This window comes from Mauremys reevesii, linkage group 7 (genome assembly GCF_016161935.1).
Source record: "Mauremys reevesii isolate NIE-2019 linkage group 7, ASM1616193v1, whole genome shotgun sequence".
NCBI lineage: Eukaryota > Metazoa > Chordata > Testudines > Geoemydidae > Mauremys > Mauremys reevesii.
This window is the reverse complement of record NC_052629.1, coordinates 79,603,390-79,630,223: the sequence shown is the minus strand read 5'-3', so window position 1 is coordinate 79,630,223 and position 26,834 is coordinate 79,603,390. Positions and strand designations below refer to the sequence as shown.

At 51.7% G+C, this 26,834-nt stretch overlaps 1 protein-coding gene across 4 annotated transcripts in view; it reads left to right on the top strand.

Annotated features, from left to right (window-relative positions):
• SEMA3G (semaphorin 3G) overlaps positions 1 to 26,834 on the top strand; it is a 128,351-nt gene that overhangs the window by 11,989 nt on the left and 89,528 nt on the right. Inside the window, exons 1-2 of one of the 4 annotated variants that reach the window (XM_039546885.1) lie at positions 14,933 to 15,065; positions 15,951 to 16,208. The exons of 2 other annotated variants lie outside the window; for them this stretch is intronic. In XM_039546885.1, coding sequence (XP_039402819.1) covers positions 16,109 to 16,208 — 100 coding nt within the window. In that variant the 5' untranslated portion in view covers positions 14,933 to 15,065; positions 15,951 to 16,108. Of the gene's footprint in view, positions 1 to 14,823; positions 15,066 to 15,950; positions 16,209 to 26,834 lie in introns of those variants that run through there. One more of the 4 variants, XM_039546884.1, reaches the window with a different exon arrangement.

Sequence of the window (26,834 nt, the reverse complement as noted above, 5' to 3'; positions counted from 1 at the left end):
TGGATCTGGTGCAACTCCACACTCGCTTTACACAGGTGTGAATGGCTGCACGGGGTGCAAAGTAGAGAAGACTTGAACGCTATGTGTAAAGACGGGTGCCTCGCCTCCAACGTGACTAGGAGGAGCTGGGTATATGGGGAGGGAGCGGCCGGCTCTGGGACAAATGGACAGTGTTGATTTCTAATGTTTTGTTGAGCGGTCAAGGGCTGGCTGGGCTGCCAACTGCCTTGGGGGAAAACCTACAACCGCATTGTCTGCAGTGGCTGGGGGATTGTGGAACCTTGGCCCCACTCTGTGGCTGCTTGGTGCCCATGCAGCTGCCCCCGGGTGTCAGGCAGTAGCTAAAACAGCCCTGCCTTTAACCAAGAGGAAATGAGCCAGAAATGCACAATGTCTCTGCAGCCAGCTCCACTTGGAAACCCCTCAGCAGTAAAGAAAGCGGCATCTGAGGGGCCAGGGAAAGCTTGTTTGCCTTTGCATGAAGCGCAGAAGAGTCTTTACTTAAGGCAGGGTGGTGTGACATTGACTAGGATTCTCATCAGTTTCTCGCTGCAACCTTTGTGGGTCAAGTGCTACTGCTTGGCAACTGCTTCTCCTGCCGCTGGAGTGAAAAAAGCCAGTGAAGGAGAAGAAGTGATGGGAGCATATGGAAAGGGGAACTGGGAGAGGGAAGGATGGGTAGGAAGAGCAACTGGAAGAATGGGGGCTCTGACTTTGAACCTAACTATTCACTGGGAAGCATGTGGGGCACCAGCACTTGGAGAGGAGAAAGTGAACTGTACTTAATGGCTCAGTAGAAGTTGTATTTACTGAGCACTGATAGCATGTGCATGGAGCTGTACGCAGCTCTGAGAGAAGCACAGCCCCTGCCCCTAAGAACTAGCCGACTCAGCTAGCCACACTACAGGCCTACAATCCTCTTCAGCAGGTGAAGTGTTCAGTAATCACTCTGGGCTCCCAGTATTTGAAAGAGATCCTCTTTACTCAGCCGGCTGGGGGCAAAGCAGCTCCGAGGAGGTGCGGCCTCATGCTGTGAAATGGTCAATGTGATGAAACGGAGGAAAGGTCAGGCTCTGGGGGTGTTGTCATGGAGCTGGTGGGATGTGCATGAGAAGCATTACTCCATGGGGTAACTATGCTCCTGACTAACCTGTGATGGGCTGGGGTACAGGCCGGCATGTAGGGTTGGCTCTCTGAGCCACATTTGCTTGGAGGGTGTGATGGGAGAGACCCAGCAGTTGCTCTGAGCAATGGGGCTAATGCCCTCATGTCCTTGCTATGGGATCCTGCTGGAATAGATGTGCCATTATCTGAGCAATAAAGAATGGTCGGCCCCATTGCCCAGGGTCAGACAGCCAGACCTTGCTTATCTACCAGAGCAGCCAGAGGGCCGGGCCCCAGGTCCTGTCCAGACACCTTCACTCTCCTCTCTGATCTCTCCCCGTTCTCCCTACTCTGAGTCTTATCAAATGCTCCATAAAGACTTCAAGGGGAACTGTATCTGTGCATGCAGCATCTGGTGCTCCTGCTGGCTTCCCTCTTTGGCCTTATCTGCCAGCTGCGCTGTGATCCGGCTGGAAGGAGCCCAGGTCTATGGGGGAGAGATCAGCAGCCAGGACTCCCTCACTGGCAGGATGACTCAAAGGTTCCTTGTGTGTGCCTGTCTCCTCGGAGCCTCTCCTCTTACCCTCTGCCTTAAAGTGGAGTTGGATCTCCGCTGGACAGGCACTGCATGGAGAGCGGCAGCATATCTGTCACCGCACTGCATCCCTCGTTTCCCAGCCAGCATGCCCCATCCCTCCTCTGCCCAGGTGTGAGAGGGCAGCTCAGTCTCTAGGTCCCCTGACGGGTTCTGTGAGATGCCACCAGGTATCACTGGCTGATATGTGGATACCCGTTTGTTTTGCGCAGGGATGTCCATCCCCTGCCACAGCCTCTAGCTGCTTTCAGTGGAAGGAATAAAAGCCCCCTCTGAACTTTCGGCAGTAATAATCATCAGTACCATCCGCCCACGTGACCGTCACCCATCACTTGTGCTCTGTTCATGATCCAAACTCTAGCGTGGAGAGAGCAGTTTTGTAGCTGAGCAGTAGTTGCCTAGAGTAACGAATGCCTGTATCCCAACCCCACCGAGTTCTCTGGGGAGGCTTCGCACCATCTCTGCTTCCAGCTCCAACTTCTCCATGTTTCTTAGTGTGAAAATGATGCACCAAACTAATGATTTCTGTATATTGCAGTTGGGACAAAATGCTGACCAGTCTCTGTGGGGTGGGTCTAGGGGAGCAGTGATTGAGTGGCTCTGCAGAACCATGGAACACACTGGAGAGTTTATCATTGAAATAGATGAGATGACAAAGGGTGGGAAGGGAAGTGTCTGAGGTCACACAATGGGCCGAGGGAGAACAGGGAATAGAACGCAGGTCTACCACCTCCCAACAGGGCCACCCAGAGGATTCAGGGGGCCTGGGGTCTTTGGCGGCGGGAGGCCCCCACCACCGAATTGCTGCCAAAGACCCGGAACTTCAGCGGCGGGTCCCCGTGTGGAAGGACCCCCTGCTGCGTGTCTTTGGGGCACTTTGGCGGCGGGTCCCGGAGAGGAAAGATCCCCCGCCGCCAAATTGCCGACGACGACCTGGAGCGGAAGAAGCTCCGGGGGCCTGGGCCCCATGAAAATTTTCCGGAGCCCCTGGAGCAAGTGAAGGACCCTGCTCCAGGGCCCCCAAAAAACTCTCGTGGGGTCCCCTGCGGGGCCTGGGGCAAATTGCCCCACTTGCCCCCCGCCCCCCCTCCCCCGGGCGGCCCTGCCTCCTAATGCTCCATCTACCCATGCCCCGGGATGATGCTAGCAGTATTGTGCTGCTAGAAGTGCTGTCTCTGTCCTGCGCATGTTCCATCTTTCTAGATGCCCTGAGTGGCCTTTGAGTGCTGTCCCTCACACCTGGGCATGCTCCGTTTCCCAACGCATCTTCATTGCTCGTGGGCTAGAGCTGGGACTCCTGCATGTATTACCCCTCTTCCAGGCACGTGTTCTCACTCAGACCCTTGTGAGCCTGGGGCAGGAAGCAGCAGCCCTGAGCCACCAACAAGCACATGTTGCTCCTTCTGGCTGGGAGTGTGGGAATGTGGGAGCTACAGCAGGCTTGCATGCTGGGGCAGCAACGCTGCCAGCGCTCCCCTTCCTGTCTTATCAGCCCCAGGATTGCTGGATGGAAAATCGGTGCTGCAGCGGCGTTGGGCCGACATGTGAAATCTGGTAAGACACGTTCACACGACCTGCCACTGCATCCTTGGCTTAGTCCCTATCTCCCACCCAGCATGCACACAGTCATGCTGTCCCCAGCCGTGTCAGTCTCAGTTGTGCTGGCTTCTCCACTCTGTCCTCGGTCCTGCCTTGTGGGCCTTGTTCTCCCCTGATCTCTTTCCTCTCTTCCATGGACAGAGGGAAATTCTGCGTGGAGATCGGCCGTGGGAAATCTAGCAATAGGACCTAGTGCCATGCAGCCCATTGAGGCTTACCCACCCTTCCGCCTAGCCCCTCTCTCGTGCCCCCATCTCTGGTGTCCCAGCCCCAAGCATTAGTGTCCATGCTAATGCTGACATTTCCCTGTGAAGGCTGTGCGCTTTTCAGCCGCACGTGCAATAGCAGGTCTAACTGTTGTAGTGTTTGTGCAGGGCACAAATCTGGCATCTGTACAATGGGGAGGAAGTGTGTCACTAAGGACTATAGAGAGCTTGGGTCAGGGCTCTAGTGGAGACTTGTGGGGTGACCTGGCCAACTGGCTTCATCTCTCTGGGCCTCAGTTCCCAGCCTCTAGAAAGGGGATAATAACTGGGGCTGATCAAAACCTTCCCATCAATCTCTCCTCTCTCCCCCTGCCCCCCCCAATAGCTTTTTGACAAAATGAACATTTTCTAGGAGACACGTTTTTCTTCAAAACCTTTGGATTGTTTGGTTGGAAAACGGTCTCAATTGAAACTGTTTCAAAACTTTCCCTGCAGGGGGGACCTCTCTTCCCAACCAGCTCCCCCACGTCTTCTATCCTGACACTTTAGATTGTTAGAGCCCTGGGGCAAGAACTCTTACTATGGGTGTGTCCAGCACCTAGCACAGTGGAGCCTCCGTGTGCTATCAGAGCACTCCTGTATGTCATTGCACATAAATCAGAGGCACAGTTGTGACCTGGGTTATTTGACAGTAGGACCACAAGTGTCTAACTCTCTCCTGAACATTACTGAGTTGCCTCTTTCCCACTTTCCCTTTCTTAGTCTTTTCCCAACTTCACCCTTTCGGAAAAGGCCATGTCCTCCAAAGCCAGGGGCCTTCTGCCATAGCTTCACTTTATACCTCTGACTGCTCTCTTAAACAGCCTCCCTCTGCACCCAGCAGTAACCCCCATGCCCTCAACTTCCTAGCTGTCCTCCTGTCCACCTGTGCCACCAGTTCTTTGATTCTCCTTCCTGCGACGCAGTATATCAAAATCTCTGCCCAGACCTCCAGCTGGGGCTTCTCACCAGCCATCGCGCAGCACAGGCGATCCTGTCCTGGTCTCTGTTAACATGTCCTGGGGCCCAGTTTGCTTTGCTTACTGCTGCCAGAGGTAGAGAAGATAGAAGAAGAGAGAGCCATGTGCTGAAATTAATTTTGGGTAGCTCAGGGGATTGGTAACAATGGTGAGTTTCTTAAGCTAGGGTTGGTCAGGAGTAGGGTGACCAGATGTCCTGATTTTATAGGGACAGTCCTGATTTTTGGGTCTTTTTCTTATATAGGCTCCTATTACTCCCCACCCCCTCTCCCGATTTTTCACATTTGCTGTCTGGTCACCCTAGTCAGGAGTGACCAACATTCACTGCTACAGTGGCTATTTGGCCTGCATGAAGTAATGTACTTTGAGGTCAGCAGATGAGGCTATAGAAGAGACAAGTAAGTACCTTAGGAACCTTAATCTGAGCCTCTTGAGCCCCATGTGAGTTCTAGCTGACAGATGAGGAAACTGAGGCAGGCACGACTTGCCAAAATTTTCACTGCAAATCAGTCGCAAAGCTGAGACTAGGACTCACAGGTCCCAGTCTTGAGCTCCAGAGACTAGCCACTCCCAGAAGAGACCACTTGGCCATCTCAGCCGAGTCTAACAAGCAGGAGTCCTCATAGCAAACCCCACCATCACTGGTGGGAGGCATTGGCACCTGTATAGATAGAGTTGCCCAGGGGGTTGAATGGGAACACCCAGGGTGGAGCTTGGCCATGTGACAGCGTACGGCAAGCCAGCACTGCTCTTTCCATGCTAGTCTCTGCTGTAGAGCCCATCAGTCAGGCCCAAAGCTCTAACTTCTCATTTAAAAAACTGCTGCAACGTGTGTATGGAAATCAAAACCCAAGGGGCAGCCAGTGGATTCTGCAAGGATGTGGCCCCTTATAGCTGGGAATCCTGAGCTCTGCCCTGTTTTGCCTGGAGTTGGGCTGAGTGGCTGGGGCAGTGAGAGGCTAGGTGCTGCTCTGGCAGGCTGGTAGCGTGATCTGAAGAAAGAGCTGGGTGGGAAATGGATTTCCTGGCCCACAAGAATTTTCAAGATTTCCAAAATGTTCCCATCCTGAACTGGGACCAAAAAATCAAAATCTCAGATTTTCACAAACCCAAAAACTTCAGCCAGGTCCTCAGAATGTTGGATTCTGACCTTTGGAATGTTTTGACTTTTTTTGGTCAAGAGTTCTATTTTGAGGTCAAACCAATTTTGTGTTGGAACTGTAAGTTTATTTATAGTAAAACCCAGTCATGTGCTATTCTGTTTCCTTTTTGAAAAGGGGAAATAAACCAAAACACAGCCCCTTGCCCAGTTTCAACAAATCGACATTTGCCAACACAATTTTGTCCGAACAAATTCCTGAAGAGCTCTAGCGTGAAGCCCAAATCTGCTGCATAGGCCAGAATGAGCACTGGAGACGAGTGATTTTGAGGCAGTGCCTTCAGCTCCCCAGTGTGGGGAATAAGGCCTCACAGCTGCTCTTGCCCAGGCTCCAGGCATTGTACCTCTACAGCTCAGCCACAGCAGGGCCGTCTGGTTGACCACTCAGCCTGGTTGGCCGAGGAAGCCTGTTCTTAGACCCAAGAGCACCAGCTGATCTCTGGCTGCTCAATGCCTATGCCCCAGCTGTGATCACTCCTGTGCCTGGCTTGTCCCCAGGCCTGCTTCTATACAGACCTGCTGGCTCTGACTTCTGCCTTTGGTTCCTGACTCCCAGCACCTGCTCCAACCATTGGGCATGACTGCCCCATCCCAGTTCAGTGTACCCAGCAAACTGGCTCTGCAGGAGTGGCTGTCATGAGATGGGACTGGAGCTTGCTTGGAGCACTTGGGAGCAGAGTGCCACTTAGTGTAGGCCTGCAGGGGAAGACAAAGTGAAGAAGCAGGAGTCAGGGTCAGGCGGAGCAGGAGCCAAGCCAGGGTGACCCATCTCCTCCAGGCAGAGAACAGCAAGTCATCCACTCAAACCTATTCAGTGCACAGCTGGAATGCAGACGTGCAGGAGCTAGGCCTAGGCGAGAGCTAAGAGGAGACCAACCGCTGGTGCAAACCAAACGGTCATCCAGATGCTCTAGCCAAGAGCAGGAGCAGAGCAGGTCCCTGTCTCCATTGCTATGGGATGGAGACTGCCTGGGGCATTGATCATTCACGCACAAGCAGGACCAGACCATCAGCTGGCACAGTGCCTCCCTCGGAGTGTGGCACTGCCCGGCTAATAGCCTGGGTTGGTACCTATCTTTTAGAAACACCTGTCATTGACCGCTGCCGGAGCCGACATGGCAGATGAGCTGGGCTACTGGCAGGAGAGTGGGCAGGGGAAGGAGGTCAGGTCCTACATGGCGCTGGTCTGCAGTGATGCAGAACATCCTATACTATCTCCACCTCTTAATTCTTTGTCAACTGACCTGTTAGTTCACATGATGCTGACAGAGCCCCCACTTCAGCCTGGGGTCCCATTGTGCTAGGCGCTGTACAGATGCACAGCGGGGGACAGTCCCTGCCCTGAAGGACTTACTGTTTAAATCCATGAAAGGTGGGAGGTGAAACAGGCATAGGGAGGGGACGTGACTTGCCCAGGGCCAGCTGGCAGTGCTGGGACTAAGACCCATGTCTTAGTCCTAGTTCAGGACGCGTAGGCCATGCTGCTTCCCCACCTCTGAAGTGTAAGGGAATCATTTTTCCCACTCAGCCCTTCTCTCCAGCCCCAGCAGCAGAGCAGGCAGATGGCGTGATGGTGGGGCACTGCCTGGCCGAGTGCCAGCCTCCGGGGGAAACAGCACCATTATTGTTCAAGTTATTCCAAGCTGACATGACCTATTTGGCAGAGAGCTCCTTCCACCAACACCCATGAAGTCCTGTTTCCCGTTAAACCCCACACGGCCAGAGACTTACTGGCCTACACAGGACAATCTGTCTGTGCCCTGCACCTGAGTGAGCAAATGGAGCTGCCGAGAGCTTGTGTCTCTCCATCACCTGCTGCAGTTATGGGCTGAACCTGGAGCCTGTGAGAAACCTGTGTTCCCATCCTAACTGGCCAGCCCCTGACTGCTGCTGCTGCTGCCCCTCTGCTTGTCCTGACTTGGAGATAATGTCCATCAGACACAATCCACAGCTGATAGAGGCACTTCTTGCCGAAGTCACTTGCCCCAGGCTCTAGGAGGAGTTTGCAGCAGAACTCTGCAGTTCCTGGCTCCCAGTCCTGTGTTTGGACCACTAGGCCATGTTGCCTGCCTCTCAGTCCCAGGAGATGACGTGCACTTCCCCCTTAGAACGATACTGTTTCCAAAGGGCGGGCCAGCTGACTGGCCAGCAACTGGAGAAGGTCAAAAGCTGGAGAGCTCTGGTTTGGCAAAGACACCAAAAAGCCACGCGGTCTATATGTGGCATGCCAGGCTTGTTGGGTGCCTGGCATTGGGCTGGGATTGGAAATGTCACAGGAACACATCTCCCCTGCTATACGGTTCCACCACGTTTCCTGGCCAGCACCCAGAAGTGCAGAGTTAGGGAGAAGTGAATTAGTCTGGCTGTAAAGACTTCCTTTTGGCTCTGAATTGGAACCAAACCATTAGGGACATTCCAAAACTCCAGATAAAGGCTTCTCCTCCTCACTCTTTCGCCCACTTTAGTTCCTGGCCAGGACCAGAAGCAGTTGAGGGCCTGTTCCTGTGAGGTTTTTGTGTCTCTGGCCCCCAGCTTGAGGTTTATACTGAGAACTGGAAGCCAATGGGCCCTTGGAACTCTCTGAGGGTCTCTCCTCTCTCACAGAGAGATGGTCAAAACCAAAAAGCGAGGTTATAAATTGCTGTGTCCAATGGCTCCTGCATGGCCAGGCAAGGTTCTACCCAAATCTTGGGTGAGGCTCCGGGCCAAACCACAGATAGGGATTCCACTCGCTGGAGTGTGAAACATAATTCGTCCTCAGTCACTTTCCACTTCCCACTGTTCAGATTTGCATGCCGCACCCATCCTCACGCTATCTGATCACCTCAGGCTAATTATCCCCTGTCCCACTGATGGGGAAACTGAAGCACAGATTAACTGACTTGCCCACAGTCACACAAGCAAAGCTGGGTACGTAATCCAGTGCCATGCCTTACTCACTAGATGACACTGCCTCTTTACATATGTCTGGGGGAGAAAAGCTGAGCAGCCAAAAATGGCAGCAGCCCTATAGTGACAGCAATCTGTAGAATGGGCCAGCTTGCTCCTGTTGCATTCCCGCACCCATCTTCTGTTCCCTGACCCCACTGGACTGAACCTGAGCCTGACAAGTCTGGGCTGGGCAGAGTTTACAGCACAATGTGAGGAAATTTGCATTGCTACATCCTCCTCCTCCTCCTCCTGCAGTGGGCATGGGCTGGAATGCAGCCATCTCAGAGCACAGGCCTCGCTAGGGCATTACAGCTTGGATCTGATCTTCTTTGGGGCCATGTACTTTCCATTTGGGCAGCTATTGCAGATTAACAGCAACTACTTGCACCGATCTCTGTTCCTGTCACTCATATGGAACCCCCTGGCACCAGGGCCATGTCCCGCCAGCTAGAACTCTCTCCCTGTTCAGAGAGCTGCACGAGAGGTCGCTATCTGGGGGAGAAGGGGGGCTTTGGTGCCTTGGACTCCAGGACACATGGTGGATGCTGGGATCTGGGACCTTCCAACCCTAATCTTCTATGATTCTATGATCATGACTTATAATGTACACGTAGCCCATATGTTTCAAACTTGGCAATCAAAAGGAAGACAGCTCAACCCAAGTGTCCTGACTTAGATGGGTATCCTCACTGATGCTGATGGGAACTGTGGGTTTACGGCATCTCTGAGCATCCGGCCCCTTTTGGTTCATCGGCCCTATATAGACATATATATTCATCGGCTGAGGATGTTAGGGAGATTCCCAAACCTGAGCTGGCTTTTGTAGGTGACAAATCTGAGGAACTGTCACAGATTGAAGTGTCACTAGAGGAGGTTTTGGAATTAATTGATAATCTCAACATTAACAAGTCAGTCACAGATGGGATTCACATTCAGAGTTCTGAAAGAAAAAACTGTGAAAATAAGGAACTATTAACCCAAGTTTGTAACCTGTCCTTTAAATCGGGGCTTGGTACCCAATGACATGACTGGAAGTTTAAATGTAAATATTTAAAGGGCTCTAGCCTGATCCTGGCACTGGCAATTAGTAAGTCTAACGTCTAACTGGGCAAATTAGTAAAAGTATAAAAAAAAATAAAAAAAATAAAAACATTAAAAAAACAAAAAAAAAATAAAAAAACATACATAAAGGGTAAATTTAAAGTAAAATCGTACTAGTCTTTTTAATCTATTGAAAACATGATTGACAAATCACACAAACATGGGGACACATGGATCATAGTGTACTTGTCCCCACCAGGTTTCAGCTCCATTCAGTAGGATTGGTTTCTGACAGTTGTTGAGTTGGGACAGCTCTCTCTGGAGCTTCAGATAGTCTTGAGCTGTAAGAGAGCTGTAAGCTGGCTGCTCCTGCCTTTTGATGTCTGTGTTTTGCTTCTGTGTCTGTCTGTGTGTGTTAATGCTGGTGTGTCCTGGTATGTCTTTCCTTCCAGGGGTTCAGGACTGTTCTTCAGGGGTCTCCATTGATGATGAACTTGTTAATGGAGTTGGATCTTGTCATGTCTTATGATCTTGTGTTTGTGTTTGTGGATGTTGATGCCTGAACTTGCTACTGCTTGGCTGCTGGTGCATCTGCTGCTTAGGTCAGCTGTGCGTCTCTGCAAAGTCGTGCAAAGTCCAACGCCAACTGATTCCGCCATAATCGCCACTGATCATGATGCATGCCGATATCTATATAAGAAAGAGAAGAGGGAGAAGAAAGAGAGAGAATGAGTGACAGCAAGCTGCACTGAAGACACAGAGTGGGCTTGTTCCGGTCTTCCTCCTGTTGGCTAGCTCGTAGTGTCACTTCTAGTCATGAGTTCTTTATCAGGATATGAGTTAAGTTATTTCACTATAGCCTTAGAAAGGTAGAAAAGGTCATCAAGGCTGTCATCCTTGCTTTCCTAAAGGAAAGGAAAGAAAGGGAGGAGGAAGGAAAGGAAAGGTTCATGGGAAGACTGGTGGAAAGGGAAGGGAGGAAAGGGTAGGAATTAATGGTAAATTCTGGAGAAGTGAGAGAAGGGTCCTCTCCAGGGGTTCCCAAAAGGAATCAGAAAGGTCAATGAAAATTGTTTTCAAACAGTGAGGTGGCAAAGGGAAATGACAGTGAGGTGGCATAGTTGCAGATTAAGCAACTAAGAGAAACAAGAAAAAGAAAAACTAGATTAAGAAGAAAAAAAAATGGCAAAAAAAATTGTGAAAAAGAAAACAAAAATGCAAATGAAATTTAAATAAAATAAATAAAAAACATTGCAAAAATAAAAAAAAACATACAACATAAAATGATGGGAACTAAATACAACACGATCACGAGCAGTCAATCATGAAAAGCAAACAGTCAGTTAAGAAGATAGTTGCAGTGGATCATGTAAATCAAAAAGAATATAGGGATCAAGAATAGATTAAAAGAAATAAAAAGGGGATAGAGAATATATATTTGAGAATATATTATTTGTATTGATATCATTCCATATAAAAGACAGATCTGGTCTCTCAAAAACAAACTAAAGTCTAGCACTAAAAAGAATTAGGGGAAAAAAGAGGTTCTAAAAAGAGAAAGATTAAAAAAGCTAGGGAGAGGGAGGAAAGAAAGAAGAGAGGAGGGGGAATAGGAAAGGATGAGAGAGAGGGAAGGGGGATAAGGAGAGAAAAATAAAGAGATATAAGAATCTTGAAAAAGGATATAAAAAATTATTAAAAATGTTTAGAAACTAATACCCATAACAAAAACAAAAATTCAAGGAAATTAAATTAAAAGGCAAAAAAAAAAAAAACAGGGTCTTCTTCACTTCTTCAACTTGTGAACTTGGAACTGGAGGGTGACTTGGGACTGGAACAATGTTGTGATGGGGGGATAAAATAAATGAAAGTAAGTAAATAATGGGTAAGAGGGATGGCCTAAATGGCTAGCCAGATGGGATAAGATGGGTGTGGTGGGGAATGGATCATGAGATCACTGAGAGATCAGATGGGAGGAGCAGGAGAGATTATGCCCTCAGGGGCCACACTCCCTCAGCAGATACTGGGCCAGATGGATTGGTGGTCTTCTATATATGACTGCTCTGCACACACTCCCCTACTTGCAAGGAGCGAAAAGAAAGCTCGTTCCCAGTGGGTGCTGATGTTGGGAGGACTCTGTGCTTGCAGCCACCCAAGCAAGGAAGAGGAGGACATGAGGCTGCATCTCTGTGGTTCAGGCAGCCTGCAGCTCTTTGACGGCATCTGCGTAGGTGGCATTCTAATAAGAAACAGCCAAGTGGAGACGCATGTTGGATGGGCAGATTCACTGGCGATTCAGGTCTCTGCATCATGTATACCCCCTTGATGCCATCATGTATACCCTCCTGCCCACCCAGAGCACTTCTTGCAGCAGTGCCGTGTATGAAAACTGGCTGCTCATTGTGCTCGCTTGCTTTGTTTGCGGTGCTACTGAGCATCAGGGCAAAATCCAAGTGTTTTTATTGGCGTGCATCTGGGAGTTGGGTGGTGCATTGCCAAGCAGAGGACTCTCTTTCTTTCAAAGCACATAGCAATGGAAGCCGGTTTAGAACCCCTTGTCGTCCTCTAGTCCCCAGCCTCACCTTCCTCCACATCTGTGTCGTTCACCTCTTCCTTCCTCCGAACACATGTTTTCTCTTAGCTCTCCAATGATTGGAATTGCTTCCAGACCTGTTAATCTCTGTCCAAATATTAGTATCCTGAAGCTGGAGGTTCCCTCTCGTTTAATCATCGAAGACGTTCTCCCTCTGAGAGGTAGTGTCTTGAAACCAGCAACAGCTGGGAGCCCCAGCAGGAATGGCCCTGCTCCCCAGTGTAGCTTCCCCTCTGCCCAGCCCTCTGCTGCGTCACTTATGAGCAGAATTTCAGGCATGTGTGAAATTCTTGCTCCCTTCTGCTTCCCAGGGAGTGAAGAACCCACAGGACTCAAGCCACTGGTCAGTGGTGGGAGAGAACACAGAATTTCTGAGCTAAGGGCACATAGGGCTGATGCTGGGTCCCTTTCATCGTCACCGAACCCCAGTTCATCCACCGTGCCGGCTTGCTGGGCTGTCTAAGGTGGTAGCAGGTATGGTGGGTGAACTGGGGTTGGGTGGTGGTGAGAGGAGGTCAATTCCCATAGCCCTGGGGTGCAGTGGAAAGATCCCAGAGCCCTTAAATGCTGGGTGCCACCTCTCCATTGTTCTATGGGCAGGGTTGCAGGGACTTTGCCCTCAGTGGGCTGTCTGGAGCCCTCCCTCCATTGCTCGCAGGACGTGTGGCCCAGTGGAAAGCAGCAAGGGGGCTGTCTGGCACTGCTCCCCACACCCCTCAGTTAGTCAGCCAACAGGATTCCTGGCTGTGATGAGCCGCCGCGCTTCAGGATTGTTCTTCAAGGTGTGTCTGCCGCACTGGTACTCTTGTGTCACAATTCCTTTAAAACTGTTTGACCCGGGCCACCCTAATGTCTGAAGGGTCACGTACACTAGGCCTGCGTGGGCCACTTGTCACTGCTTGTGGCAGTTCATAGCCCCCTTATGGGCCTGAGTACCCCATGACCAGGCAGCCCTTTCTACTCTTCCCTCTCTGAGGAATTCTGCCTCCCTCTCTAGCTTGTGCAGTGGTTTAAGGAGCACCCTGCTGAGCTGGGACATGCCAGCCGAAGAGATGAGGGTCTTGCTCGATATGCTGCAGGTAGCTTGGTTTGAATGTAGACGGAGGCTGGCCAACCCCAGCGGCCTATGGAATTCTCTCCACCTAGGCTATAGCAGAGCAGTTCTGGTGGCAGCTGCACCACAGCACAGATCTGTCTATGGCTTCTATGGAGGGCTTTATCCAGAGGCTCTGCCTTCTTCCACTCCGCAGGATTCCACACTAAGTGCTGCTTCGGCCAGTATCTTCAAGATCCACCAGCCGGACCATGCTATGGGCCCAAACTTTGAAGCTGTCTAATCTGCAGCTCTTGGCTAAAGTGATCTGGTTTTAAAGAGCCTGGGCGAATGCCCTTGTCAGACAAGGACTTCCTGACCCAGGACAAGAGAAGGATGGAGTGGGGCAGGGCAGGACGGGGACAGGGGCAAAGCAGGGGTGAGAGAGACTTGCCCAGCACCTAAAGAGAATTTGTCTGCAGAGGGAATTCTGTTTACATAAACATTTTATTTTTTTTAACCTGTAGAAGCCTAATCTTAACCCCATGGGAGCATCCACACTGCAGAGCCGCCAGCAGGTTTGGCTTTCCCGGGTAAATGCTCCAGTGAAGACGTGCCCATGAGGATGGGTTATCATGAGGCTGCTCATGATGAACGCAGGGCTGGGCATACTGGGTTGTTGCTGAGTGGTGGGCTGTCAGAGTTCATTTAAAGCAGTGTGGAATTGTTTTGAATTAAACCCTGTAGGGGAGAAGGAATTAAGTGGATTTTGCAGACAGAGAGTAACAAAAAATTAACTAAAACGCTTGGCTGATCCATCCCTGTCAGTCATTTTAACCCAAATAATTTAGTACAACATCCTGACAACACCCCACAGCCGGCTCTCCTTGGATCAGTGCTTCTGGCTGCCACCCTTTGAGCAACTGCTATGTTGTATTACACACTTGATTAGGAATGCTAGAGGATGCAGAGCCTCCTGCCTTTCTCTCAAGGGTTTTTTGGCTGGAGAGCAGTGGTGGATCTCCTCTGAGAGATTTGTACAAGCCAACCTGGGATCTGTCACCTTGGCTCCTTCAGCTGGTATGATGGATAATCCTGCATTGGCCAGGTGCTTTGTGTTCCTGCTGGTTCCTCCTAAAAGGAGGTCCCTCCCATAACCCAGCCTCTCCCTGCCCTCTAACAATTCTGAGGCTCTCACTGGATATAAGTCTTCTAAAGAACATTCCCATCCTCTCAATAGGGAATCATAAGGGAACAAACGGGGGTCATTGGTGGAAACAGGAGCAGCCTCCTAGGAGATGTTTTCTCTCTATTCTAGCGTGCGATGTGGTGTCAGGCTCTAATGAGATGGGAATTAGATAACTCCCCTTCCAGTTGCACTATTCTTCCTTGTCTTTTTGAACTACTCTTTACTGTGGATGAACATTCTGTGGACATCTAGGAAGACCGTGCCCATTGGGCTGCCAAGGGCAACCCTGGAATATTCATCTGCTGAACTTTCCAGAGATGGCCTAACGTTCCATTGCTCCCAGGAGACGGAGAACGGCAGAATTAACAGAATGGTGGCAATGGGTGTGGTGCGGCACCAGCAGCGTGTGAGGTTGTGACTACTCCCTGGCTGGGCTGGGTGATCAGCTGCCTTGCCTTTCATTCCAGCTGGATGATTGCTAATACACATGGGATACCTTCAATACCACGGACTTACCAATCGTTGTGTGGGTAAATCCTACCTCCGCCTTGCAGCCCAGAGAGCAGCAAGCTGCTCCTGTCCACTGCAAAGGGCAGGTGAGAGGCGTCACTCTACATTGCCAGGCTGCACCAGCATGTTAATGAGGGATCCTTGTGCTCCAGTCTGCAGCAGGTGTTTGGGGAGAGAAGCAGGGGAAGTTCTGGTTGGGCTGACACTGAGCTTATTCGCCTGCCAGAGTGGGGACACAGGAGTGCAGGGACAACCGCAGCCCTCGGGCTGGAGCAGCAGAACAGTCCCGCAAACTGGAGAGGGAGGATTCCCACCCCCCAGCTCCTGGGAAGATCCCTAGTCTTTCCTTGCTCAGCCTTCATGCTAGAGCAGAGTTTTCCAAGAGAGTGTATGGGCTGTAGATGTTGAGCTCCTGTTCATCTGGCCAGAATTTTCACAAGGTGGTACTGTTGGGTGCTGGGCACTCTTGAAAATCTGGTCCCAACTGCGGTCTCTGAGCACTTGCAAATCTGTCCCTTAATGTTTAATAAACCATAGGTCTGTTGCTGGCAGAGTCAGTCCCAATGACTGCAGCAGTGCCACCCTCACCCCTGCCATCTTCAGTGATGCCTCTCTTAGTGGCTATGCAGTCATCAAGCTGAGGAAGCTCTCAGGAGTTAGCACGTGGATCAGTGCAGTGTATTGGAAAACTGCCTCTTTAAAAAGATGGAGCTTTCATTTCTACTAGCTGCTTAAACTCTGATTTGTTTTGAGTGTTTCTACCATTTGGCTCTCTTTAATATCTGAACTTTGTAGAAGACTGAAGAGGAAACAATTGAAGTTAGTATAGGATGCTGCCTTGCAATATTTATAGGTGCAAATGAGATCAGGGAAAATAGAACCTTGTTGCAGTTTCCTTGCTTGTTCCTAATTGCATTATCACTATATCCCACTGGGATCACTTTACACAGTATCATTTTTTACTTTAACAGCAAGTGACAAATAATTAATGATGTAAGCAGAGGGTGTTAACCCCACTGAGGATGGATCTTGCTGTCGCTCCTGTGCGCTGTATCGGTGTATATAGAAGAGCCAGTGTTGTGGTGGAGAGTGGGTTAAAGGGCCCAGATCACCAGGACTTTGTCTTGCTATGGATGGAGTCTTCAGGACCTTCTCTGGGACTCTGCAACCCGTAACCTGCCTAACTGCAGGCTGCCTGTTTGTTCAAGTGAATATATGGCTGGTAAAAGGTAATTGGACTTCCCATGAAGTGGAAGTCCTCTGCCAGGATCGGCTCAGTCTCTGCCCCCCTCAATCGTCCCATTGACACACCGGCCCTGGCCAGGATGATGCACCTTTAGTTCACACTCTGTGGCCCATTCAGGCCACCATTTCTTGGGTGAGGCTACAACCAAAGGACAGACTGGGTCCAGGTGGTGAAGGTGGACCTACCCACTATCTTCCTACCAAGAGCCAGGCTGTTTGTTAACCCATTCCCCAGATATTCCTGACAAGCCCTCGCTGCCAGTTGGCCACTAGTTATCCGGGCAGGATTTGAAGCAGTGATTTGGAGGGGAAATGCTCCACTGCCCCACGCCCAGTCCCCATAACCATCTGCTCCCACAACACCCCTCCAGATGCCAGGCTCCCCAGCTGTGAGGGTAGGGGCAGGTACCGGTGAGTATCGGAGGGAGGGGAGGGGAGGTTGAGGCAGGCAGCTGAGCCATCCATCCTGGCAGTGTCAGGGAATGCACGGCTGGCTTTTCTCTCAAGCACTTTGGGAGGTGCCTGGTGGGCCCTGGCTGCATTCAGTGGGCGGGGGTTTGCATGGCCATGCTCTTCTCCTCCCACAAATCGCTCCCACCTTGGGCTGGCGCAGGGGAAACATTCTCCAGAAAGCCAGCTCCCCCATCATTGGTGATGAATAGAAGCAGGCCCCAGCCTCCTCCCTGTTGTACTCCTGGGCCCACGGTGAGGTTTGTTGTGTTGAGGGCAAGAATCTCTGCCTATGTCTGTGTGGGCCGGGCCCAGAGAAGGGCAGGAGCAGTGGGCTCGTTTTTCCCCAAGAGCTTCTGCGTCTCTTCGGGCAGTGCAGGAGCCAGCAAGGGACTTGTGCCTTAATCCAGTGAGGAAACCGCCCTGGACTGTCGTCATCTCACCAGTGGCAGTGCTCCAGGCGTGGTTGGAGCAGGCTCTGCAGCACCATCCCACTCAGTCCTGGAGGTTTTGCTCAGGAGGTCTTCCCTTGGGCGGTGCTGCTCCCCTCGTCGCTGAAGACTCTATTCATTAGGCTTCAGCTTGGAGACCTTCCCAACATGAGGTGCAAACAATGAAACAGCTTGGCTTTCTGCAGGGACTGCAGCAATCACGTAACCCCATAGCAGAGAGGAAAGCTGGCCAAGTGGGAGACCTGGATTCAAATCCCTGTTCTGACATGGATGGCATGTGATCCTGGGCAAGGCACTTAGGGTATGTCTACACTGCATTTAAACACTCGTGGCTGTCCCGGGGCAGCTGACTCAGGCTTGTGGGGCTATCAGTCTGCAGTGTGGACATCCGGGCTCAGTCTGGCTCCTGGGATCTGGGACCAGTCTCCCTCATGGAGTCCCAGAATCTGCGCTACAGCCTGTGCTTGGTCGTCTGCACTGCAGTTGTATAGTTCCGCAACCCTAGCCCAGGCCAGATGTGGGTGTTCCATTGCTGTGTAGACATACCCTTAGGGTAATTCCCAGGGTGGGTAGACATAAGCTCTGCTTGAGCTAGTACCTAGAAATTGCCATGTGGCCACAGCAGCTTAGGCTAGCTAGCTCCTCTCCCGACTTCTCCTGCAGCAGCTGGCCTCGCGTGTCTCTCCCACCTCACGTCACCTTGTTCCGACAATCCTCCAGCCATCACTCAACTTAATGGCCTATGGACGTCACCTGATCCTGTAATGCTGAACACCTCCCTTCATGGAGAGAGATGCTCCAAGTATGAACTTCCATGAAATACCACTTGGACTGCTGGCCCTTGCATCGCCACAAGCCCTTGATGGCTAGGTAGAGTTTGTGTTAAATCTATGCCTGCCATTACCTTCTTGTCCCTGAGAGAGCCGGTGGCTCTGGGAAGAGCCCTCCTTGGTCTATCAGGATCTCTGTTTTCCTTCACCAAGATGCCATGTCTTTGACATCCAGTGGCCCGGAGATGTGGACGAAAAACCAAAGGCTAAAGAGCGGACATTCTCTCTCTCTCTCTCCCCTCCCCCAGCTCCTTTCAAGTTCTGTACAAATTACTGGCCCCCATCTCCATTGAAATAACTGTCCTGGCAGCAGGATCAGAGGGAATTTTCACTCCCTCCATGCAGCTGTGGTTCTGGGATAGATTACAAAAGCAATATTAGGAAATGCAAGAGGAGGAGCAGCCCTTCCTAGGATAATCCACCCGGGGCCTGCTTGCTGCCAGGGGGCCTGGCGCGCCATCCGTCAGCGCTCTCCCAGGGCTGCGTAAGCCAGCCGTGAACCCCATGCTCCTGGCTTTTATTTTAATTAGGGCTGCTGAAACCCTATAGTGAGAGGAAGGGGTGGGGGCGGGCTAGTATTAATGAGCCTTTTATGAAGTCAACAGCCTCTCCTGTCTTGGAGAGCCGGCCCCTGGAGAAGGTGAAGGGTCAAAGAAGCCTTGAGTGTTTCAGGGAAAGGGAAGCTTTCTGTTTTTCTCTTTGACCTCGTTGGCTGGAAGCTTTTAATTATGGCCGTCCCTTCCCCAGTGGTCGGACATCTGTCAGGCAAGGAGAGCGAAGATTGGCCACCTATGGTGGCAGCGCAGGTGATGCCCTCCAGTGATGGAGGGAATGTGAATAGGAGAGAGGGAGATGCACTGATGAACTTGTGGAAAGGAACTGAGAAAGAAGCAGAACTAGAAACAGAACCACCAGTGGCCCAGTTCTGCAAACATCACCCTAATGGGCCTCTCGGCATGGTTCTATTTCTAGTTCTGCAAGCTCTGTGGGGCAGAGACTACCCAGTTTTATTTTTTTAAGGCCAGAAGGGGGCCATGAGATCATCTAGTCTGACACAGGCCATAGATTTCACCCAGTTACTCCTGTATTGAGCCCAATAACTTATATTGGACCAAAGCATGTCTTCTGGAATGGCATCCAGTCTTGATGTTGCACACTTGTGTGTCTATAATGCATAGCACAGTGAGGCCATCCTCTCCGATGAAGGCCTCTTGCTACTAATGCTATATAAATAATAGAGGAAGGCTTGCGCTAGGATCCAGTTTACAACGTCCCTTTGCTCTGTCGTCCTTCGGAGAAACCTGGTCTGAAGCAGAACAATTGAGAAGTTCCAGTTTGGTTCCAGATTCAGATCCAAATGCCATAGGCCCCACTGTGACTTTAATCGTCTGATAGAAAGTGGCTAACTCTGCATCCATCCGACTTCTAGTTTTTAATGTTAATTGTCCTTAACTCCGAGCTGGGAGCTCCCATAGGTCCTAACCTCAGTCTGGGGTGAACCAGCCCCATTAATGTGACCCTCCCAGGTTCTGGGACCAATGTGCATTGCTCAGGTTGCAGTCCTGCCCTGTGAGCTGGGCTGTAGCAGGTGACGGGGGAGGATGGCCTAGTGAACACTGCCCCGGTGAGTCTGATGGGTGGATGGGAGAGTGAATGTTGTCTGAGGTCGCACTGAGGGCAGGGGTGAGGTAGAGGCAGCTCAGCTCCTAGCCGCAGGCACCTGTCTTGGGTGCTCACGTCCTTGGGATTTTGCCCATGCAGTGGATTGGGTGAGGAGCCCTGTATTCCTGCTGTGCACTAAGTGACCCATGGCTAGGCCTGCTGGAGCGGGGAAGGGACACCATGCTGACTGGAGGGGCTGGGGAGAGACAGGGCATGACGGTGACCAAACTAAGTGTAGGGCAGGCTGGAAGGCCCCGAATCTGAAGAGGATGAAATTGTACCTAACCTGTGGATCTGACAGTCCGTGGACGGGCTCCAGCTAGGAGCCAGTGCTCTGGGTCAGAGCGCTGTTGTGCAGGGGGTGCCCTGGCATGGCACAGAGCTGGCAGGAACTGCAGTTTCCTTTGGGCAGGAAATTCTGCTGGTTTGGAACGTCGTCTCGTTCAGGCTCAGGCTGGCCCATCTCCAGTGTCGAGGTGCAGCAGCCGGTACCCAACGGTAGAGTCGAAATGCCCGACTCCTCACGTGTCAGACGCACTCAGTGAGGGGGACAGCAGCGACGGCACTCTGTGTCCAAGCACTGTCAGGCTTTCCTGCACGCTGCCGTCCGCGCTTCAGCTCATGGCTACTCTATGGCCACATCGCTCCTTGGGGCAGGGCCTGGCTCTTCAGTCTGGGTTTGTACAGCACCTGGCACGGTGACGGCCTGGGGCTCTTGGGTGCTACCAATAATGGGTGATGACTAAGAATCAGACCTTTCTCATAAGAGCACAATATTTGCTTTTTCACCTTCATTAACCCTTTCTGAGCCGTGAGTCTTCGCTTGTGACTGGGCCCCAGTCTGTTTTCCTGTCCTCGTTCTCATCCCTTGCCCTTGGTTACCCTAGATCCTTTGTCTGCCAGCCTTGCTGTCTTGGCTTGGTCCCTACCTTGCTCCTTTCCCTCTAGGCCTCTCTCCCCCTGCTGCTCCTGAGGTAACCGAGACCCGCTCCTGACCTTCCTATACTTCAGTTGAAATATACATTAGGGTGAGGCTCAGGTCTGCTGCCAGAGGAGGCATCGATTGCTCCCGCACCTCAGCCCAGCCTGGGTTTGATCCTGCTGCCTGCATGTGATTCAAGACAAACAGCAAGCGGAGCGGGTGACCACTTGGAGACTAGTTGCTCCCAAGGCTTGTTTGTGTGCTCACCTCCAGGGGAGATGCATTAGCCTTGGCTGAGGTTGCTTGCCTCTAGCATTACCCCTATAAGTAAAGGCTTGGGTGCTTTCCTCATGGCAGTTTAACATTGATGTTGGGGTGCTCTCAGCCCTTTCCCCCGATGTGTAGCTCTGCACCCCCAGCTGAGCTGGGTGAAGGGCTGCAGCTCCCATCAGAAGCTGCATTTCCTGGATTGGCAGGTTGCTCAGCAGTCTTCTCTTTGTAAATCTCCCTGCTGCAAGCCCACATAAGGCCCCGTGTGGCTCAGCCAGGCTCAGAGCCTGCAATGTGGCGGAGAACCACCATGCGGCAAGGAGAACGCTGACAGTGATGCCCTCCCAGCCAGCATGGGCTGTCCTTCCTGCTGGCTCAGGCCTGGCCAGTATCTGAGGCAAGGCTGTGGGGAGCTGGCGGGGAGAAGGGGAGATCCTGAAATGGCTGCTGGGCCCATTGTCCCTGAATTTAGGCAGGAAGGGAGGAATGGTGAGTCCCAAGCCAGGACTAGGCTTAGGCTGTTCCCAGTGACAATACTAACAATCAGTGCAGCGAGTCTGGCGGTTCTCAGATCAGTCCCTGGCAAGCATTGTCCAAATCATTTGGATGAGACTCTTCCTTGGTGGTAGAGGGGAGTCAACGACTAAGCAATGTGGAGCATGAATTGCCCCTCTCCTCCCAGAAGGTGCTTTCCCCAGGCCAGAGCTTGAGGGCCTAGTCTGGGAGCCCAAGATCGTATGAAGATGATGAAAGAATTCGGCTCCATCTCAGAAGAAGCTGGAGGCTATTGATGGGAGTCATGAGAGTGAGTGGACATGGACAATGGATGATTCCTTCACGCCATGGCTGTGGAGATAACGGAGGGTCATTTGGACAGCTGGCCTGGGTGGTGGTGGGAATACAGAGGCTGGCTTAATATGCAGGTTCCTTCCCCATGGAGCTGGGGAAACAGGCTGTTTTGTAACCTTATTACAATGTCCCAGTGATCCAGGCTCGTGGGCCACCCTGCCAGGTAATTCTGGGTCACCAGATGCGCGTGGCAGGGTCAGTCAGGCTCACTGGGAGGTTAAATGTGGGGGCTAGCTGAGCAGGAAGAATGGGGGCAATGCAAACGACGCCGATGTGAGCCATGCTGTTGAGGCGGGTCTCAGTGCTGGAGGAAGAAGTTGGAGGAGCAAAGAGGGTAAACTAAGGTTCCCATGTATTGTTGTTTCATGTGTAGGTGCCCTGCAGTGGGTGGAGCCCAGCCGGCGGAGGTGGGCTCTGGATTCGATCTCTCCTGTGTTTCCACTCAGGCCACCGCTGCATGCGCTCAGTTTGGCTGCTTGCTGGCATGAGGATGCAGATGCAGTTGGGTTATGGGGCCAGGAGGGAAAGCTGCTCCAATCAGCTCTGGGCCTGCTGTGGTCACCTGAGTCACATCCCAGAGGCCAACACTCCCCTACCCCACCCCCCCAAGTCTGGAGGTCTTGCTGGGCTCTCCAGCCACCCTGGGGGATGATTTAGGAGCCGATGTAACAGCCAAGTTCTTCCTAAGCTGGTCCTGTAATCAGAAGCTGTGGTGTGGGAATATGCAGTGGTGAATGCAGTGGTGAATGCTTATACTAGGATCTCAGCCATAAGGGGAAATTATAAGTTGTGCTGAGTGGGATTTAATAGCCAGGCTTCTGTGGTGAAGGGACCCTTATCTGCTGTGGCTGAACATTCAGCGCTATGCTGTTTGATGCGGTTGGCTGGGAGAAGCAGCTTGGTGGTCAGCTGAATTCCGGTTCCACGGCAACACTAGCTCATGTTTCCCAGACGACTGAAGATGCCCAGTCCCCAGCGGCAACTGGGAAGTACAAGAGCTTTGGAAACTTGGAGATGCTTGAAGTCTAGAGCTTCACTCGGGATGAGCTGTTGGGGTTGGACTCTGGATGGCAGTCAGACAGTTCTTGTGCAGGTGCTGCGTCTGTGTGCAAACTCCCTGGGCAGTCTGGTCGGGGGAGTGTGATCCAGGGATGGGGGAAGGTGAAGGGTTTGTTTGACTTTTCCTAGCTCTCGAGTCTCTCCTGCAGTCTCCTGTCAGGTCAGCATTCTGGCTGGGCCTGTGTTTTGTAAATAGCTTTTATTTCAAATTATATGCACCATGTTATGGCTGCAAATGTTCTGTAAACAAGTTTTGTTTGCTCTTCCTCTGAGAATCTTTTCAGCAGTAGAATTTAATACTTTGTTTTAAAACAGCTGTGCCGGTTAAGATCCACCCTGTATGTTTTTTTTGTTTGTTTAGTCCCTACATCTTAACAATAAAGCTAATAACTTAATTTGGGGAAAGCTGTTAGGGATAATAAATAGCTTCTGAGTGCCTGATCCAATGTGAAAACATGGCTAACACTGTCTCTTAAATGCCCTCCATATACAAAATGTAATTATTAAATCACAAAGTAGGAAGCAGTCATATTGTCAGCCTGATGGGATGCATCAAGACAGAAAGACTGGAAGATCTGAGCCAGAGACAGAGTAGAGAGATGGCAAGTGACTCTTTTTAGGTAGTTTGTTTGCTCAGAGTGTGCACCCATGTTAAACAAATGACTCCCCCCTCTGATCCTTTCATCCTTAAAAATGCATAACTCAGCTCAAAAGAGCCCAGGATTTCCCTTGCTGTCCCGTGTCTCTGGCTTCAGCTCTGATCCTCCAGTCCTGACCCAGCCTATATTGTCATGTTGCGTTTCTTGTAGGCGTTATCGTTAACCGGGCAGCCCCAGGGATGAGAGAAATGCCCAGTTCAGCTGTTTGAGGGTTTTCTTTAATAGCACCCATCACTGGAGCCTTATAGAGATTGAGAAATATTTGCAGGGTCTGGGCTTTAAGGTGATAAAGACTTGTATGATTAATCTCTGGTGAGCCCTGTATTGAAAGGGAGGCAGAGACTCTCAGATTAAAGCCAGAAGGGACCATTAGATCATCTGCTCTGACCTAATTTATCAGGCAGATAAATTTCCACATCTGCTGAGCAAGGGAAAATTGACCAACTCCTTCAACAGAGATGAGGTGGCTGGGTGGATAGGGGAGCAGTGCTGTGAAATCCCACAGGCTGTATTGCCCTGCCCCATCTCCTAGCCACATCTACGCTATGGGCATGACAGTGGCACGGTTACGGCACTGCAGCTGTGATGCTGTAGCAGAGGGGTTTCCCGCAGTGATGGAAGAGGCTTTCCCATTGTTGTAGTTGCTCTGCCTCTCCAAACCGCAAGAGCTAGTGTGACAAAAGAAGCCCTGCATCCAGCTAGCTGAGTCTATGGCAGGGGTACGCAAGGGCACTCGGGACAGAGCTAGGTGGGTGGATCTCATTTTTAAGTATGCACTGGGCCTTGTTCTCACCTGTTCATGGTCTTTCATCCCAGCCTGAAGATGACTCCTACACTGCAGTTCCCCCCCATCCGAATTTCTGGTGGGCAGTGGGCTGTTTTTTGAAGTGACATGCAAAAGGTAGCAGCTCATATGTCTTTGCAAGCATCTAGTCAGAGGGGAGAGGCCAGGTCTTCCGACATGCTGTAATGCACAAGTAAGCCTTGGGGGGCCATGTGTGTCTCTGATTAGATCAGTGGGGACCCTTCTTGCTGGCAAATAGTAACAGGATTGTTCAGAGAATCAGTCTGCAGCAGCCCTGCTGTATATTCAGTGAGGCAGGGCCTGAGGTTTCCTTTCTGCTGTTTCGCACCCTGAGCTGGTTCCACCCTATTCTCACCAGAGAGGTTGAATGTGAGCCCTCAATGCCAGGTTGCTGAGCTGCAGCAAGACATTGTCAGCTGTTACTCCTCTGATCAGCTGCTCTCGGAGTCGCTGCTTTGAAATCGGCCATCCTGGCAGGGCACCTTTGGCTGGCTGGGTTGGTCACGCCATGAGGAACGATGGGATTCGGGGACTGTCCTGTCAATAGTTAACCGAAGCCTGGGAAAAATCTTCTCTGATGCTCTGGGCTCTTCTCTCCACTATCCCCAGCTGCCTTTGCCTTCCTGATAGAGCTCAGTTCCTTATCTGGCCCCCGCATCGCACCTCACGTCTTTATTGTATCTAACTTGCCTGTAAGGCAGAGCAGTGCAATTACCCCCTTGCGCAGATGGGGAACACAGGGAAGTGAAGTGACTTGCTCAAGGTCACCTAGGAAGTTGGGGGAAACAGGGACTTGAACTTGTGTCTCCTAGGCTCCTGCCCTAACCACTAGGCAATCCTTCCCCATCCAGCTAACTTTAAGGCCTCCTAATATAAAATGGGGTTTAATTGTTCCATGGCCTCACCACCACGCTAATGCAATCAGCCTGCCCAGGGAACTAACCCGAAGGCCATGCCTTAATGGTGCAACAGCAGCTTGGAGCTTCATTCCTCCATAAGGCAGGAGGGGAGCCTGGGTATGTCCATGGCATGGGGAGGAGAGAAGCTGGATGGAGGAGGGGGTTGTTCTGTGCCTCCTGGTCAAGATGAGCCGGGGTGTGGGTGGAGTGACTATAAAGGGGATGCTTTGGGCAGACCACCGTGGCGGGGCAGTGTGGAGGAGGAGGGTTTAGCGTAACCGTCGGCTTGAGGGCAGTGTCTCTGAGCAGCCGAGAAGTGAGTGTTGCTCTGGGTACCCACCATTGTTCTCCGCAGCACCAAGCGGGGTGGAGAATGGGCAGTTGGAGGGCGGCTTGTTTTCTTTGCTTGTGGCAAAGGGATTACCTCTCGTGGCTGGTTGCCATGGCAATGCTAATATTTCCTCCTTCTGGAGGTGCCCAAAGGTGAAGTGAAATGAGCCTCATTAACTTCAGGGGGTGCCAGCTTCTGCAGCAACCTCTCTCCTCCTCCTGCCTGGCTTAGGCCTCGGCATCTTTGGGCTCAGGAAAGAGAAGCGCGGTCTATAGGCTCACACCAGCACAGGACCCAGCCTGCATGGGGCCAGCGTGGTGTCAGAGCCCGAGCATCTCCCGACTCTGACTCCATGGGCAAGTCCCTTCCCCTCTCTGCCTCACTTTCCCAAGTACCTAATACACAGCTTCATCAGCTTGGGGTAGTGCCCAGAATATGCCAGGCATTTTCCAAGCCCAGAGTCTGCTGTAGGCTGGCCCTGCAGAGTGAACAGAACAGGCTGCCAAGACCCATTCAGGCGGGAGAAAAAGGATGCTGGGAGATATTGTCCATCAGTGTCTGCAAAGTGCTCCTGGAATTCCCTCCCCACGATACATCGGTCACAACAGAGTCCGCTCTGGCGGCTGTGTTCTGGGGGACCCTGAGGTCAAAGATGGAGAAGGTCAGTGCTTTTAATCACGAGGGTGTTAGCATTTGTCAAAGGCCCCTTCTCTCTTGCCTCCAGTTGGTATCTAGCCTTGTGGGCCAGTGGCCGGCTGCCCACCCTACAGGCCCCAAAAAGAGCCCTACAAGGATTGTGGCCTGTCAGAACTTGTCTAGGACAAAGACCCTTTCCCCTAGGAGCTCTGTGGGGATTGGGCATCTCCCCTCTGCTCCTGGCCCTGGGATCTAGCCCCAGCTATGGTCATTCCACTTGCTCCAAAGCCCCTGCAAGGGGCTGGCTCTCCAGCAGCCTGCACCAGGCCCTGTGTGGTGAGGTGGGCAGTGGGCAGCTCCCCCATTTCTCTGGCACTGGCCCGTTAGGTAATCTTGGGAGGGGAGAAACATCTGAACTTTGGAGGGGTGGGCTTGCCATGCCTCCAAGGCCAAGGACTGTGTGTGATCCCAAATCTGTTGTGTATCAGAGGGGTAGCTGTGTTAGTTTGGATCTGTAAAAAGCAACAATGAGTCCCGTGGCACCTTAAAGACTAACCGATGTATTGGAGCATGAGCTTTTGTGGGTGAATACCCACTTCGTCAGAGGCATGTCGCTGTCTTGTGTAGCTGTGCCACAGGGCAGCTGGCATCGCTCTGGGGCCAGCTGGGGAAGCCCCTCTGAACATGACCATCCTCAATGCTAACGGCCTTGGTATGCGGCTTACCAGGAGCATGCGGTAAAGGAGACCATGGAGAACACAGGCCCTGAGTGCATTCATCCCACTA